This window comes from Myxocyprinus asiaticus, chromosome 48 (genome assembly GCF_019703515.2).
Source record: "Myxocyprinus asiaticus isolate MX2 ecotype Aquarium Trade chromosome 48, UBuf_Myxa_2, whole genome shotgun sequence".
NCBI lineage: Eukaryota > Metazoa > Chordata > Actinopteri > Cypriniformes > Catostomidae > Myxocyprinus > Myxocyprinus asiaticus.
This window is the reverse complement of record NC_059391.1, coordinates 7,759,645-7,778,333: the sequence shown is the minus strand read 5'-3', so window position 1 is coordinate 7,778,333 and position 18,689 is coordinate 7,759,645. Positions and strand designations below refer to the sequence as shown.

The 18,689-nt window shown below is 36.1% G+C and overlaps 1 protein-coding gene across 1 annotated transcript in view; it reads right to left on the bottom strand.

Annotated features, from left to right (window-relative positions):
- LOC127437530 (harmonin-like) overlaps positions 1 to 12,753 on the bottom strand; it is a 41,148-nt gene extending 28,395 nt beyond the window's left edge. The window contains exons 1-2 of the mRNA XM_051692515.1: positions 12,714 to 12,753; positions 2,174 to 2,241 (exon numbers count right to left, since the gene is read on the bottom strand). Of these exons, the coding sequence (XP_051548475.1) occupies positions 2,174 to 2,241; positions 12,714 to 12,749 (104 nt within the window). The 5' untranslated portion in view covers positions 12,750 to 12,753. The remainder of the gene's footprint in view (positions 1 to 2,173; positions 2,242 to 12,713) is intronic.
- Between the last annotated feature and the right edge of the window lie 5,936 nt (positions 12,754 to 18,689).

The window sequence follows — 18,689 nt, the reverse complement described above, 5'->3', positions numbered from 1 at the left end:
AAAGCACTGAAATATAAACCATATCAGTTTATAAAGTTTAAACTGTATAAACTGATATGGTCACTGATATGTATATTATGCATCCCAATGGAATGTATGCTATAACAGAAAAACACGCAGGTGCATGTGATACAACAGAATGGATTTTGATTAGGTCAGAGGAACTAATTTAATGAATTTGAAAGGAAAATAAACGGTTATGTTTTTACATATTAATCATTGAAGCCTCTGGGACCTCTAATATATAACAGTGAATCTCAACAGAATAAGCAGTTAATTTATTCTGCATTTTTTATTTGCTGTTTGATGTGAACTTTATAAAATACACTTTATATACATATTTAGTCATAAGAACAGGTTATGAATTTCAAGTCAGCTGCTTTATGAATCATTGATATTCCCTCCTGACTCAGATATCAGAGACAATGGGAACTGGGAGAATGGCTGCCCTTGAATGCAGGGTGGACAGTGGAAATGATCTGATCCAAGACTGACTGAGAAGCACTGTGTTGCTTTTCCACTGGATTAAGGCTCTCATTCCTGTTAAATGGAGTAACACTGCCCTACCTGTGCAGCCGAGCAATGACGTGTTGACTTGCACAAAAGACCACAAATAAAGACCTAAAGGATTGTTTCCCTTTTATTCAGCAGATCTTATTATTGCACACAGATAAACTGACACTGAATACTGTGGTTCTTTTATATTGTCCATGCAGTTTTCATTTAATCAATTAAATACCGGACTGTTAAAAGTAGTTACCTGCAATTGTTACCTTAAGGGATAGTTCACCCAAAAATCTAAATTCTTTCATCATTTACCCTCATGCCATCCCAGATGTGTATGACTTTCTTTCTTTAGCAGAACACAAACAAAGATTTTTAGAAAAATATCTCACCTCTGTAGGTCCACAAATGCAAGTGAATGGTGACCAGACCTTTGTAGCTCCAAAAATATAAAATTAATTCTTAAGACTCCAGTGTTTAAATCCTTATCATCAGAAGCGATATAATAGGTGTGGGTGAGAAACAGAACAATATTTAAGTCCTTTTTTACTCTTAATCTCCACTTTAACTTTCACTTTCAGATTTAAAAGTGAAACTAAATAGGCACCATATGTGACTTTCAGATGTAAAAGTGAAAGTGGAGATTTAGAGTAAAAAAAGGACTTAAATATTGTTCTGTTTCTCACCCACACCTATTATATTACTTCTGAAGATTTGGATTTAACCACTGGAGTCTTATGGAATCCTTTTATGTTTACTGTATGTGGTATTTGGAAATGATCACCATTCACTTGCATTGCATGGACCTACAGAGCTGAAATATTCTTCGGAAAATCTTTGTTTGTGTTCTGCTGAAGAAAGAAAGTCATTCAGATCTGGGATGGCATGAGGGTGAGTAAATGATGCGAGAATTTTTATTTTTGGGTGAACTACCCCTTTAAGGAGCTATTTCTACCATATCTAACCCTGAAAATTGGTTTTGTTTGTGTAACCTAATGTATACAGGTTGATTTAGTGATGTTAAATCATATTTATGCCTTTAATAAAACAAGTTAATTTAGATGTTACCACATGAAGCACTTTTTATTTATTCTATTTATTTTTTTAGTGTATGACTATTGACGGAAAATTACTCCACATTATTTATTTTATTAGCACTGAAAAACTAGCCATTTCTTAGACTTGTAAAACATTATCAGCCTCTCCTAGTTCACTTTAAATTAATAATTTAATGATGCATGTACATTTTCTTTGGAAAATTTGAGTGCAAAATTTGCCACCACAATGTTAGGGTTTTGTGGTGGTTGCCAGGGTGTTGCTATGTGGTTGCCAAGGGGTTTTGAAAGGTTTTTTAGTGTTTTTGCATGTTGTTGATGCCAAAGGTTGTAAATCCAATCAAAGTGCACGGTATTTTGATGCAAATTCATGATTCTATTGATAATATATACAGATAAATAATAATTCATTGTAAATCAATTTCAATGCTTAATTTTAAGGATGTTTTTGTTGAAATTTTGTAAGATAAAAAAGGGTACTGTTTTGGTTCAACAGAATGCATTGATGTCCAATGTAAAATCTGGGTTGACAAGCAAAACCAGTTGAGAACCACTGCAGTAGCCTATCTTTGAAAAAAAAAATAGGAATATACTGTATTTGAGAGTGGACTCACTGATGGTACATGCGCAGAACATCATAGAGATAGTCCTTTTCTGCTTCGTTATCAATCAACAACTCCACCTGCACAACACAAACACACAAACCTCCAATCAGATCATCATTAACAATCACAAAGTTAATGTTAGTCACGTCTTTACCTGGTGGCGGCTAATCTGCTGTAGAAATGTTTTGAGGAAGCGCTTTGGCCAGTCAATTATGTAATACATCCCTCTCTCACTGAGCGAGAGACCAAGATGGAAGGTAGGAAGAAGGTAGAGTGAGGAGAGAGGTCAAGAGAGAGAAAAAGAGGAGGAGTAACTACTGCGATTCTTTCAGCGTCTCTCAGATTAGCCTATGCTGTCTTTGTTGTTTGGATATGTCAGGTGGATCTTTTCCGGTACTGTGAGTGGCATAAGTTCAGTTCTGCTCCACTGGACCTGTTAATGTTCCTGGGCTCAGGTAAAAAGGTTTATCATGCTAACAGTGTCACCTTACAAAGTGTGTTGGTGTGGTTATCATAAGAATTTAAATGTGAAGTTATTATGTTAAAAATCTAATTCAAATTCAAAATGTAAAAGCTAATGATGATAATAATAATAATAATTTAATTAATTAAATTATAAAATTGCACAATGATGACTAAGACATTACAGCTTTATTTTCTGTTAAAACATAATTCATAATATAGCACAATTCTTGTACAGCTGCTTTGAAACAATGTCTGCTTTAAAATCGTGCTATACAAATAAAAATGGCTTTACTACTACTACTACTAATAATGATATGAAGCATATAATCAACACAATAATAAAAATCATTATTATTTAAAAAAATATGAATATTAACTGTAATGTTAATTATTATTTAATATTTTTATTAAATATGTTATAACGTTTTATTGTTTTTATTTATAAATATAAATTATGACTGTATATTAATATATAAACATATTTTTTAGGATTTTTGTTCTCACAAATATCATGAATTTTTGAGTCACGAATACCAAAAACTTTTCTTAGTTTTACTCTATTTTACCTAAGCAAAATGCGACTTTTCATAAAAATGTCTAAACATCTGTTTTTTTATTAATATCTTCAAATATTAATATTTTTTCATATTAAAACTGCTTCAATACTTATTAATTAAAAACAATAATAATAAAAGAATACTCCAAACTATTAACGCCAACATTTCTGTTTTTATAATATTTTAGAACAAAATTGATTCACTGCTTATTTAAAAAAAAAAAAAAAAACATTCAATTGACATTTTTTTTTATTGACAAGCAGATAACAAAGAAAAAACACAACATATATACACTGAGTTAACATTTAACCCCCAGTATTACCCCTCCCCCTCCCCAATCACCAACCCGATCCCGATCCCCAATGAACACCCCTGTGGTCACAAATAGAATACACACACACACAAAAAATAAAATCAAATAACCTCAAAAACACCAAATACCTGCCCCATTTCCTAGCAAACAAATCTCGAACCCCCAGCCATCTGCTCGACATCTCCTCAAAGCTGCCACCCTGCCCATCTCCGCACACCACTCCAGAAATGAGGGAGCCCCATCTGACTTCCATCCCCTTAAAATAATCTGCTGCCAATCATAATACTGGTCAGGACCCAATTTTTTATGTGTTTGTCCCCCAAATTTATGGCCGCCTCATTGCCCAGAATACAGAGTCTGGGGCAAAACGAAATTTGAGTGCCCAAAACATCACATATGAACCTTCAACCAAAACTCATGGGTTGTGTCTTCATTTTCTGACTGGCATCGCCAGCAGGTGGGTGTGTCTTTAAGACCAAGCCAATACAATCTAGAGGGGGTCCAATGGAATCTATGTAAAATCTTGAATTGCATAAGGCGCACCTTGCATCTCTAGATGGAGACTTGACATTTTTTTAGAATCCTAGCCCACACTCCCTCCTCCAATGCCAAGTTTAAATCTTTCTCCCATAATCTCTTGAGAGAATTAAAGTTCCGTCCCCCAGAATCTGAATTAGCAGGGAGTAATACACGGATGACTCATGACCTTTTCCAAAAGCATTAATCACCTCTCCCAGAGTATCTGTTGCTTTAGGGGGGTGTATGCCACTCCCAAAAACAATACACAGCAGGTGGCGCAGCTGTAAATACCTACAGAATTGAGATCTGGGAATCCCAAAATGTTGAATCAAATTTTCAAAAGATCTCAACACTCCACTCTCATATAGGTCACCGAGTGTAGTAACCCTCCTCAAAATCCAGTCTGACCAGCACAAAGGGGACTTATTAAAACATAATTTAGGGTTCAGCCATATGCTTGAGGCAACATGTAAATCAATGTCTGAATTAAACACTCTGGACACTTTTGTCCATACCGAGTGCAAATGCGAGATAACGGGGTGTAACTTAACCTCCCCGGTTAGTTTGATAGAAAGGCTTTGCAATGGTGAAATAGGGGTAAGAACTTCCTGTTCAATACAAAACCAGAAAGGGGCTCTCTCAGGTGGAAGTGACCAATGAGCCAAATGTCTGAGACCGAACGCATAATAATAAAACAAAATCTTGGGTAGGCCTAGCCCACCTTTGCCAATCAGCCTATGTAGCTTACTGAAGTGTAATCTGGGACATTTACCATTCCAAATGAAGGACTTCGCTATGCTATCAAATTGCTTGAAATAAGAGAGGGGGACATCTACAGGGAGAGATTGTAGCAGGTAGTTAAATTTTAGAATACAATTAATTTTAATAATATTAACCTTCCCAATCATAGATAAATGTAATGAAGCCCACCTGCCCACATTGCTCGAAAACCTTTTTTATTAAGGGGATAAATTAACTCTAACTAAATCAGACAAATTTGCTGGGAATAAAATGCTCAAATACTTAATGCCCTGTTTGGGCCACTGGAAAGCCATTACTGGGCAGTATGCTGTCAAAGCCAAAGCATCGGATTTATACCAACTGAACTGTTATCCTGAGAACTTAGAAAAGGAATTCATAATTCTGTGGAGGCAAGGCATAGATCTAGTAGGGTCAGAGACAAATAGTAAAATATCATCTGTGTAAAGCAAAAGCTTATGCGCCATACCTCCTGCCACCAACCCTGGAAAATCATCCTCCTTTCTTATCACAGCTGCTGATGTTTCCAGGGTAGACGGAACAATAAGGGGGAAAGAGGGCAACCCTGACGAGTGCCCCTATCCAGAGTAAAATAATCAGAAATTAATCCATTTGTTTGTACCGCCGCTACCGGGTGTCTATAAAGTAACTTAATCCATCCAATAAATGTTTTCCGGAACCCATATATTTCTAAAATCTTAAAAAGATAATCCCATTCTACCATATCAAATGCCTTTTCGGCATCAAGTGAGATGGCAGCGACCAGAGTCTGATCATTCGCCACTGACCACATGATACTGATGAAACGCCTAATGTTATCAGAAGAGCTGCGGCCCCGAATAAACCCCACCTGATCTATATGTATAAGAGATGTCATAACTTTACTTAATCGGTTAGCCAGAATTTTTGACAATATATTTACATCTATCTGGATCAGAGAAATTGGATAGTAACTCTTAAACTCGCTTGGATCTTTGTCCTTTTTAAGAATCAGGCTGATTCGGGCTTGTGTCATGGTTGGTGGAAGCTTTCCATTATTTAATGATTCCATATAAACTTCTAACAAAAGTGGAGCCAGTTCTGTAGCATAAGATCTAAAATAATTAAGCGGCAAAGCCATCCGGCCCCGGAGCCTTGCCTGTAGACAAGGCCTTAATTACCTCGCCAAGCTCCTCCAAACTTATCTCAGAATCAAGAGAATTTTTTTTGCTCAGTCGTCAGTTTAGGGAGTTCTAATGGTTCCACAAAGTTCCTAATATCTTCATCAGTAGACCAAGACGTGGAACTATAAAGATCAAGATAAAATTCTTTAAAAGCACTATTAATATCAATGGCTGAGGTAAATATTTCCCCACCAGCATATTTCACTGAGGGAATGGTAGAAAAGACTCTCTCTGCGCTGCCCTGAATAGCCAAGACTCCACCTTCCGTGACTAGGGCTGAAACGATTAGTCGACTTTATCAATAACGTCGACAATAAATTATTGTCTACAAACATTTTTGTTGTCGAATAGTCATTTGATCTTAATGTAACATAAGATCATATGAAACTCTAATGATTGCACACAAGAGCAGCACTGCAGCTCACACCTGACTGAGGGGAGGAAGAAAACACATCTCACAGTCCAGACGCACTCTAAACTTTCCAAACAGCTTCAGGGGATGTACATTGCAAAGTATGAGGGAATTATAATGCAAAAATACAAAATAAGTAAATACAGAAGCACTCTGGCTGTGGAATAAGCAGAGCCGGAGCTGACGCTCAGCTTAAGCAAAACTTGCGTGTCGAGCGTCTTTAAAGGAAACACCCTGACGTTACATCTTTAATGCAGTTCTATTTAATGTGTTATAGCTTTATTAAAGTTAAAATAATAAGGAAACTGGCATTTCTCTGTGCGGTCAGCGCCTCTTCTATGAGTTGCGCGAAGTGTCCCGATCTAAGGGGAGAGATTGAAACAGCACCTGGCTGAGGTACACTCTGTTGCAGGGATACTCATCCCTCGAGTGCGTGTGCTTAATGCAGCTAGAATATAATGTGACGGCAACTTATTGAATCAAAATATATGTCACTGTGCATTTCTTATCGTGAAGAAAATTGGCAAAACGCAGCTTTATTTATAAGAGAGAGTTTGTTTTTTTGTGAGTTAAAGATGGATTGAAGTGAACAAAAACGTGAGAGAGGGTAGTCTTCGCCCCATTATACACTGCAAAAACAATACATTTTTTATTTGTTTTTGTTTTAGCTAGTTTTCCAATATAAATATCTAAAACTCCTTTAAAACAACGTACATTTACTTTAGCAGATATACTGCAGAAGAATTTTTTTGTTTTTAATCTGAGAATGTTGAATATAATATTAAAAATACAAATATTTTAAAATATCTAAAAATCCTTTAAAAAAAGATGCATTCTCCTGAGAAGCAGCATATAAGATGTTTAGACTTGCTTTTAGAGAATAGATCTTGAATACAAGTATATTTTGTCTTTACTGCACTTGCAGAAGTATAACCAAGTGAAAAAATACACTTATATACAAAATACACTTACTGTATATTTAAGATACATTCTCTTAAAGCAAATCTAAATATCTTATATGTTGCTTCTCAAGTAAATGTATCTTGTTTTAAGGATTTTTAGACAATTTTAAATGGAAAAAAAGACAAATACCCTTGATAACAATAGGATTTATTTGTAGTGAAATTTTTACTGAATTAAACATAATAAAAAGTATTTTTTCCCTTTAATTCAGTGAATGTCATTTAGAGGTGTTTTTAAAAGATGATTTTGTCCTCTTCATTGTTAGCAAGCACGTTTATACAACCTTTTAAGTTGGGGCACAAGCTGAATAATCGGTCAAGAGCTAATGATTAATCATTGCAATAATCACCCGAATAGTCGAATAATCGTTCTAATAATTGTTAGATTAGTCAATTATCAAAATAATAGTTAGTTGCCACCCTATCTGTGACGAAATGGTATTATATCTGTATTTCAATCGGGTCAATTCTCTGAGGCCATCAGATGAAATTCGCGCTTCAGCTCTGCCTCAGCACTTTTAATATTCCCTTCCAACTCCACGAGTTCTTGAGCTTTGGATTTTTTGGTGAATGATGCATACTGTATGAGCCGGCCCCTAAAAACCACATTTAGTGCCTCCCAAGCCGCACCTACAGAGGATACTGAGGACCAGTCTCCATATAAACATTAATTTCAGCATTTAACATTTGTTGAAATTCATGATTTTGCTAAAGGGTTACATTAAAGCGCCAACTATATGATTTATTTTTCTCCGTATGAGGCAACACCTCTAAACTCACCAGGGCGTGATCTGAGACTAAGATGTTTCCAATTGAGCAATCAACAACAGATGAAATGAGGGACTTAGATATATATACACATATATATATATATATATATATATATATATATATATATATATATATATATATATATATATAAATCTATTCTAGAATAAATCTTATGGACTGATAAAAAAAATGTATAGTCCCTACCAGGTGGGTTCAAAAGTCTCCAAATATCTGTAAGGCCAAGATTTTTACACATCCTGAGAAGCGTCAATGTTGCTCTTGGGAGCTTGCACACTTTTGCTTCACTATGATCAAGGACTGAGTCCATCAAAAAATTAAAGTCTCCTCCCAATATTGTATCATGAGGGGTGCCAGTGGCTTGCAACATCCCTTCAAAATCTATAAAAAGCCCTGACCATCAGTGTTAGGTGTGTAAATATTAGCCAAAATCAACCTTTGCCCCTGAATTTCTGCTAAAACAATAATGACTCTTCCTAATTTATCTTTAAACTGTTTGAGACATTTGAATTGTAGATATTTACTTATCAATATAATGACTCCCCTGCTCTTATCCGAGCCAGCACTAAAGAAAACATGCCCACCCCATATCTTCCCAAATTTTTCAGCTTCCTGCTGGGAAAGGTGCGTTTCTTGAAGAAACACTCTATCATATTTCTTACGTTTAAGAAAATAAATAACCTTCCTTCTTTTTATGGGGTGCCCCAGCCCATTCACATTCCATGTGGAGAGAGATAATCCACTCATATTAACATTTGACATTTTACATATTAGAAAAAATAGACTGTGTGTCAAAAACAATATTATAAAGACCACATTCCAACATTAGTGTAACAATAAACCCCAAACTTCCCTCCGAACCAAACAAACAGAAAAATGTGCGCATTAACCCTGCACACGACGACCGGCGTCTATCCCTCTAAACTCAAACAGTCCATGTATGCCTACGAGAGTCCCCGTGACAACTTTGCCATCGGATTGCTCAAGTCTTAGATTGCTTCTATAAAAATTTTGTGAGACAGAATTACACAGCAAAAAATAGTCTATAAATTAAACTCCAGCCAATAAGCGGAATAAACACAAAAAACGTGTAGATTCATCCACATAACTGTCCCGAAGGTGTGTTCCTCCACAGAACAAGCTCCAGCCGCTAGTAGAACTAGCACAAAAAAAAAGGGGCTGTTCAGTTCTTCGGGCAGTCAAACGAATGTTTAGTAAGCCGGCCCATTCGGCCGATACATGAGTGCAACAAAAGACCCAATCACTCCAATATCCTGCAAGAGATATTCCACAAAACAAACTCCAGGCCATAAGCACCAAAAACTTGCAGATTCATCCACAAGCTGTCCAGAAGAAATTATATTAGATAAACAATCTCCAGCCGCTAGGTGGAACCAGCACAAAAAGAAACAAAGAAGGTGGCCAGCTTCCTCAGGCAGTCGGGTGTAAGTTCAGTGAGTCAGGTCCACTAGGCAGCAACATGAAAATCACCAAATGGCTCACTCACTCCAATGTCTTTATGAAGGACAATGCTTGCTGTGGGCATGTAATTCTCTACTGCCATCCTTAGTATCTATTCTCAGTTTGGCCAGAAACATTAGTGCAAAAGTGACCTTCTGTTGATCTAAGAGATTCTTGCATTTCTTGAATCGATCACGTTTCTCTCTTGTCGAATTCGCAAAGTCTGGGAACAAGAAAATGCTGTGGTTCTTCCAAGAAAGCCTTCCTTTACTCCTCACCTCACATAACACGAGATCTTTATTGGATGATCTCAGAAATTTGGCCAGAATTGATTGGGGCCTGTCTCCCTCAGCGGATCTCCAAACCGGGACCCTGTGAGCTTGCTCGATTTCCAGCTTATGGCCTTTTATGTTGAGCAGACTTGGAAAGAGCTCGTCTAGGAATTTTACCATATCTCGGCCTTCCTCGTGCTCAGGAATTCCAACAATTTGGACGTTGTTTCATCGACTCACTAAATCCTCCAGTTTTTCCCAAATGCGCTGCGAGTCTGTCTTGGTCGCTAGTGGGTTAGCAGCTAATTCCCTCTCCAATGACTCCAGATAATCAATCTGTTTCTTGACGTCCCCCATTCTTGTAACCAACTCAGTGAATTTTGTCTCCATGGAAGTGATCAATCGACGTATTACAGCCAGATCCTCCAAGTCTGCGATGACCTTCACCAGCACTGCAGACATACTTGACAGCTGAAGCTGAATCTCTCCTGCTGCACCGTCCAAACTGAGTCCCTGGTCTGCGGCCTTGTCAGGGGCTTGAGCACGTAAGTGTCTTTTAATACCTCCAGAGCCCAAGGATTATGAATTATTTGACATATTGTCTTCATAAAACAGTTAAGAATCAGGGTGTATCGAATCTCACCCGTTTATGACATAAAAAGTATTAAAAAGTGCGCAGAGCTCGCCGTTCACACGTCCGAACCTCGCATGGCGTCACACGACTCAATGCTGTTCGATTCACTGATTATTTTTTTAAGAAATAATAATTGAAGATTATTCCAAACTACTTATGTCAACATTTCTTTTTTCACCATATTTTAAAACAAAATTGTTTCACTGCTTATTTTTAAGAAATCATATTAAAACATTATTTCAAAGCCAAAATTTTTCCTTTTCTTTTTTACCAATACTTTTTTTTTTTTTTTTTATGACAGTTTTATTTTATTTATTTTTAACTGTCTATTTTAATTATTTTATTCATTTCTTAAGACATTTTTTACTTAAAGCCCTCCAAAAAAATAATAATATCAGGATGACTTTGAACTCGGAAATTTTGATGTTGATCTTAGTAGAGGTGTCTTCAAGAAAAAAAAAATGATGAATTGCATTTTTAATGTATTTTTAATAACTTAATAATAATTTAATAGATCTGGATAATAAATATACACTACCGGTCAAAAGTTTTGAAACACTTACTCATTCTTTATTTTATATATATATATACACTGCCAGTCAAAAGTTTTGAAACACTCATTCTTTATTATATTTTTTTTTCTTCACATTTTAGAATAATAGGAAAGTCACCAAAACTATGGAATAAAATAAATGGAACTATGGGAATTATGTTGTGACTAAACAAAATCCAAATAAATCAAAACTGTTTTGTATTTTAGCATCTTCAAAGTAGTCACCCTTTGCCTAGAATTTGCAGACATGTGCTCTTGACATTTTCTCAACCAACTTCTTGAGGTATCACCCTGGGATGCTTTTTAAACAGTATTGAAGGAGTTCCCATCTATGTTGGGCACTTATTGGCTGCTTTTCTTTATTATTTGGTCCAAGTCATCAATTAAAAAAAAAAATTTATTATTATTATTACATTTTAGTTTTATAATTAAATAAATTAATATGGTGGCACAATTATATTTTTGTCTACAAAACTAATTTCAAACATTTAAGCATACGCCTTCAGATCAAAAGATTTCTAAGATCATGAGAAACATTTTAGTCAAGTGTTTCAAAACTTTTGACACCGGTCAAATGTATATATAAATTATTCATGATACAACTGCACAAAAGCATAAAATAATCTGATTGAGGCAGATGGACATTCCACATTACTTTGTCAAGCACAAAATTTAGACTACATGTAATAAAAATAGATGTTGCATGCTCAACGGGTCATAAACATTTTGTCAAGCCCAAATGACAGTCCATCTTTGGACTTCATAAACTGATTAAGACAACCACATCTTAAATCAGTTTCATATGCAATGCACTTTATCCCTATTTGAATGGGATAAATCCAATGAAGGGCAGTGTAACAGATCTGTTGACGGAGAAAAAGAAAAGTAAATGCAAAGGTGTTTATTTTATAGTGTGGCAAAGCCACCCCTATCTACAGGCAATAAAAGAGGCCCAGTAATAAATTTAGCTATCCATTCCGCCTGACAGCACATCTCTGTCACTGCATCTAACAAGGTGGAAAAACTGTCCATTGTATCTGTCAGTGCACCACACAACAATTGGCACAATTCTAATAATACACATTTGGGAATCCTCTTTATTTCTGCATGGTGCTTCAAAATAGTATGATCATTGACAACTGTATGGCAATTAAATAACCCAGTTCAAAGTCACAACATAAATCTACTGTACACAACAACAAAGGGACAATTTAACGTTTATGTCACCTGTTCAGCCAATCATAAGCATGTCCACATGGTGACGTCACTTCTATCGTTCTACCTGAAACTGTAGGCTACCTTTAACCGTACCTTTGGCTTACGTAAATTAAATGGGACAAAATTCCTCATTCAAGCAAAATATTAAACTAGTTACAAGTTTCACATTTTCACTGTACTGATAAAAAAAAATAAGCACCACAATCGTAATTCGAAATATGATGATATATGATACAATTAGAACTTTTAGAAGCCTTTTTCAGCGCAAAACGATCGTTATCAACCAAATAACGACGGGTTTTGTATAAACAATAACTGTCGGAAGCTTTACGAATGTTCATTTTACACTTTCCGAAATATTTCATAACGCAAATGGGGGACGCGTGCTCTTCCGGCGTCTCTTCCGAAAATAGACAAGTAGAAATAATGATAAACAAGAATGCAAAAATAAAATAACAGTTTAAAAGTTCACCTTATGTCGAAATTCCCTCGCCACTTTCCGCTCCATGCTATACAGCGGCTGTTCTCAGAAGTGACGGTCAGTTTGTTTGCTCCTCAGTCAGCCCGGTTAACACGTAGCTTCTCTGAGCGGATGGTGGAGTATCAGCGCCGGCCAGAGGTCGATACCTGCTGACCGCTGCTGTTGGGTTTATTACACGTGCTGATGCTAGCCAAATGTTTTCTGAAATTAAATGATACAATCATTTTGTCATGTAAATACAGTGGCCCCACAGTATTTGGACACTTACGCCACCCTTTGAAATACATGAATATGAATGTAATTGCATTATATTACAAGAGGATTTATTTAAAAGAAAAAAGCACAAGCACACTTTTGAAGCAAAACAAACAAATAAATAAAATAATAATAATAAAAAATCCCAATAAGTTTTAAAATCTGTCTGTCTATCTATTTGCCTGTCTGTCTGACTATTTGTCTGTCTGTGTCTGTCACATCTATCTATCTATCTATCTATCTATCTATCTATCTATCTATCTATCTATTTATCTATCTGTCTGTCTGTCTGTCTGTCTATTTATTTGTCTGTCTGTCTGTCTGTCTGTCTATCTATCTATTTGTCTGTCTGTCTGTCTGTCACATCTATCTATCTATCTATCTATCTATCTATCTATCTATCTATCTATCTAATCTGTCTGTCTGTCTGTCTGTCTATCTATATATTTGTCTGTCTGTCTGTCTGTCTATCTATCTATTTGTCTGTCTGTCTGTCTGTCACATCATCTATCTATCTATCTATCTATCTATCTATCTATCTATCTATCTATCTATCTATCTATCTATCTATCTATCTATCTATCTATCTATCTGTCTGTCTGTCTGTCTGTCTGTCACATCTATCTATCTATCTGTCTGTCTGTCTATCTATCTATTTGTCTGTCTTTCACATCTATCTATCTATCTATCTATCTATCTATCTATCTATCTATCTATCTATCTATCTATCTATTTGTCTGTCTGTCTGTCACATCTATCTATCTATCTATCTATCTATCTATCTATCTATCTATCTATCTATCTATTGTGATTAAGGATATTATTATCTTTATAGGGAAAAAAGTATCCACCATTGATATTTTTGTAATGTAAAATTTACAAAGTGCATAAGCAGTTATTGCGTAGACAAAACAGGACATCAAGTGCTTACAGTTTCCATCAATTTCTACATTGTGCCTTTCATTTCACAGTTTGTTTTTGTGCTGTGTTATAATTATAATTATAATGCACAGTATTTTACCCAGATTCTGTGTGTGTTCTACAGTATCCCTGCTGTTTATGGGGGTTTAGTAATTATTATTATTTATAACCATGACAAAACATTAGGGCCTAAGACCACACACATTCACAGGATAATGTGTATGCTTGTATGTGTCCTTCGGTTAGTGCTGGCATGTTCTTTTACATTGGTGAGTATGTGTGTGTGGCAGAGAGATTGTATGTGTGTGTGTGTGTGTGGAGTGCTCATTTCAGGGGAAGCAGGTTGGCCCCTGCTGGTTCAGCTGTTACTAGAGTGGTACTCTTGGGGAGTTCGAGTCCCTGCGCTGACCCAAAGGCTTACAGAGAGGGATTACAGCCTGTAATACTATCTCATCACCCACCATCAAAACACAAAGAAGTTCAGAACTTAAGAGGGACAGAGCAGAACCACGATTCCAAGACTGAATTAAGGACAAAAATCAAGATTTAAGCATGTAAATTAATGTTAGAGAAGAATGTGAAGAATATTAAACCTTGCTTTTATTTTATTTTTTTAAGTAAAACTGTGAGCTACATTTCTAAACAAATTCTTTGCTTTTTTAGGCTCCTGCAACAAACATATTGAGCCTATCTTGGCATACAGTTGATCCAAAAGTCCACACTGAAAATCTTAAAAAAATTAAAAGAAAGAAAATTTATAAAATATAATAAGAAATATTTCAGATTCTGCACTATGAGCTGCACTAATCAAATGAAAGCAAATTTGTGACATCAACCATAGTAAACATTGCACACACACACACACACACACACACACACACACACACACACACACACAAATAAAAAAAAATAAAAATAGTTTCAGACTTTTGGATCCCACTACAGACTATAAACTTGATCATAATGTCTCTACACTATAAAGTTCAGACAAACGGTTATATGGTCATTGACCTCTAGGTGGCAGTATGGGAAAGCAGGTCTGCTGACCCAGACATGCCCTAGTCCCCCCTCCAGTTAGTTTTCACACCCCTGCATCACAGTAATGACTAGAAAGATTTCTACAAAGTAACGCCTGCATATTCCTCTTTTATTTCCACCCTTACTTATCAATTAAAGGTATATAGGTCACCCCAAAATGAAAATTCTGTCATTATTTACTTACACTCATGTCATTCCAAACCCATTTCAATACGGGATGGGGGTCCCCCTCAAGCATTTCGTCATCTGAATAGGGGGGTGCATTTGAGCATTTTGCCACTTCAAAAAGGGAATATAAGGCCTTCAGTACATGGCCCCGTAGTACAATAGTACAATAGACATCCTGTACGGGACATTGTGATTTCAGGCAAAATACAGGACATAATATGGGACAGTTGGCAACCCCACTTGCCATACAACAACAGTTCATAGAGAAAATGGCTGTCAAGCTTCAAAAAGGACAAAAACACAAACACACACACACACACACACACACACACACACACACACACACACACACACACACACACACACAAAAACAACTTTAAGTGTCATAAAAACAGATCATAAGATTTGTGTGCTACAGAAAATCATGTGCTTGTGGTCGTGTCCAGAATCCAAAAATGCCGCATCACATTCAGTTACTATTCATGATACCAATGATGTTTTAGCTTAAAATAATTTGAATATAAATCTTGGTGCAGCCATGATTTGAAACTCGATTACACTCCCTCGTGTTTATAGCAAGCTCAGTGCGCATATACAAATTAAGATATAAGGTTTATAGTGGAAAAGGAGTTACATTTTGGTCTGTTTCTCACACTTAATCAATCGTATCGCTTTAGAAGACATGGATTAAACCACTCAAGTCGTATGGATTACCTTTATGCTGCCTTTATAAGCTTTCTGCAGCTTGAAAGTGTTGGCACCCATTGACTTGCATTGTGTGGATATATTCACATCATCTCTTCATCAAAATATCTTTGTTTGTAGTTCACAGAAAAAAGTCATATGAGTTTGAGTTGGCATAAGGGTTAGTAAATTATAAAAGAATTATAATTTTTGGGTGAACTATCCTATAAAACTTGAGAAGACTTGGAATGTAGCGCTTAAGTAAAGTAAACTATGATGAACTGTCCTTGTATGACAAGAGCTGTGTATTCTTCATAAAAATGATACTTTTGTGTTTCATTTAAAAATGACAGCATCCATGTTTGGAACAACATGTAGGTGAGTAAATAATTTGTTTTAATTTTTGAGTGAACTGCTCCTTTAAGATTATTTCAGCCATTTTATTAAGTTGCATCAGGAACAATGACGTTTCAGGTTGAAATATTAAGCTTTTCACTTTTGCTCCTTTTCAACTCTGCTACAAACTTCCTGTCAGCTACCACTCAAGCCCTCATGCCCCAAGCTCACAGGAAGAGCCACATTGTGAAGGTGTTGAAAGGGAACAGGCAAATGTGTTAGTCTAGCACTTATGCTAAATGCCTTTGCACATCAAAGAATGTGTGTGGCTCAAGGTGTGTGCCTCTGCCAACTAAACATATGGCCTACAGTGTGAGTTGGTATAACTTACTAAGATATCCACAAAAACTAGATATTTACATTTTCTAAAGAAAATGTGAGTGCTGTGCTCCAATGCAAAAGCCGCCACCATGCTAGGGTGTTGTCAGTGGTTATCAGGGTGTTGCTATGTGGTTGCTAAGAAGTTCTGAGTGGTTTCAGAGACTATTTAGCTAGAGACAGACCATTTGTATTAAAATAAATGGGAGAAATGGGAACACTTCATATAGCGGATGTAGACAAGAAAGTCCTGCTTTACATGTAAAAGAGCCAATCACCCTTTAGATACAGACTTTCTGTCAACTAGAGAACGTGCATGTGCATTAGCTGGACCAGCCTTTTTTTTTTTTTTTTTTCTTTTTTTTTGCATGATCCGAGCTAAATAAGCACAATTTATTATACCATTGTTGTCAGATTTTACTGCTGATTTGAAATATTTTCTTTGATTATAATTTTGACCAACTGTTTTGGAGATTTCGGTCTTTCCCCATTCAAGTATATAAGAGCTACACTTTTATTTGCTTGTATCCATAGAAAACAGCTCCACGGAAGTGTTCTCAAGATGGCGGCTGAGTGGACTGACTTACCTTGATACGGATATGGTGGTTTTTAGCATGTTACTATGCAGTTGCTAGAGAGTTGCTAATTGCTTGGACCAAGTCCAAAGGGTCCACCCTTAAATCTCTATAATATTCTTGTCCCTAAATATTAATCCGTTCCCTTACTAAAAGTAAGTGTAGGGATTTTTTCCCCCATTTTATTAATGGAAAACCATTAAACCATTTTTTTTTTTTATTATTATTATTTTCATATGGTAATTTATTTTCAGATGGGTGATGCATAATTTTTTCATTCTATGAGGTGTTGGAAGTCTGGTTGGTCTTAAGGGAATGAATGTGCAGGAAGTTCGTTGAAAATGCATGCGGTACAGAATTCTGCGACACCCACAGTGTCGTGGTGGCCTGGATGTCAGATTCCTATACAGGGCAATTCAAAACCAATTCCTCCATCAACCTCTCTGTGTGACAAATTAGGAGCTGCCTACAACTCTGCTGAAGAGCAAAAACAAAAGAGAATACAGCCATGTTTTGTGATAAACAAGTTGTGTTTGTGTAGCTATGGCTAAGTGGCATGTTCAAAACAGCATTGAAGATTTTTAGTCTTTACTTATTTTTTAAATATAGATTTTAATAGTTGTGTGGTATATCAGTCTAAGATCAAAGTGACTGTTTAGATCTTTGGGAAGTAAAATTATGAATACTCTGTCATATGAGATTTTTAAAGGAGTAAATTTTGCACTGCATCTTTTTGGACTTGTACTGACACCTAGTGGTGTGGATGTAGCATCACGCAAAAACACTAGTTGTAATAATGCCATTGTAGAAATGTGGTATTAGCAGTCGGCCATGATTTATTTATTCCATGAGCAAAAGTGGCCGATAATGTGGGGGTTACCAAGTCAAAGTGAGAAATATTTGGCTGGTCATGTGATCTCAACATTGCAGCCACCAATGAGGCAGTCCAGCACCATGTACAATTAAGCAGTTTCTGTTGAGCTACTGATATGATTTGGAGTCTTCATCTTATGTGAGTGTACAACATTTTTAAACATAATTCTTGAAAGTTATATGAATCCAATTATGGGTAAGACTTTTTTTTATGAAGAAACAAATGAGTGCACCTTTAAGGAAATCCTAAAATTTTCATAAGTAGAGGACATTGCACTGACAAGACCACAGGAGCACTGGTAGAGCAATTTACGCTGAAATTTGTACTGTAATATCTACAGTACAAAGTATAAAGTTCTCTTAATTTGTGCAATACGTTCATTGATCATGTTCATGATTTCATACCCATTAATAACAGAATTGTTGTACAGGCACAGAAAGGACTCAGTATGTTATACAGAGTTGTGACTAAGTGCAGATCGAATCGAAAAATGGAAGGTATCGAGGCCTGGACATACCAAGTTTGATGTTACTGATCAACTCAAAAGTATCCAATATATCACAAATAATTATATCAGAGTCTGTGGTTGCATTTTTGTTAATCTCTGGAAAAAGGTGTCTGGATACCAAAAGGAATTTGTTTTTCAGCATTACTGCAGTATATTACAACATCATGTACCCATAGTCAGCCACATTCTGTCAAATTACTGACAAGTGCCCTCCCACATTTGTCAGGGTT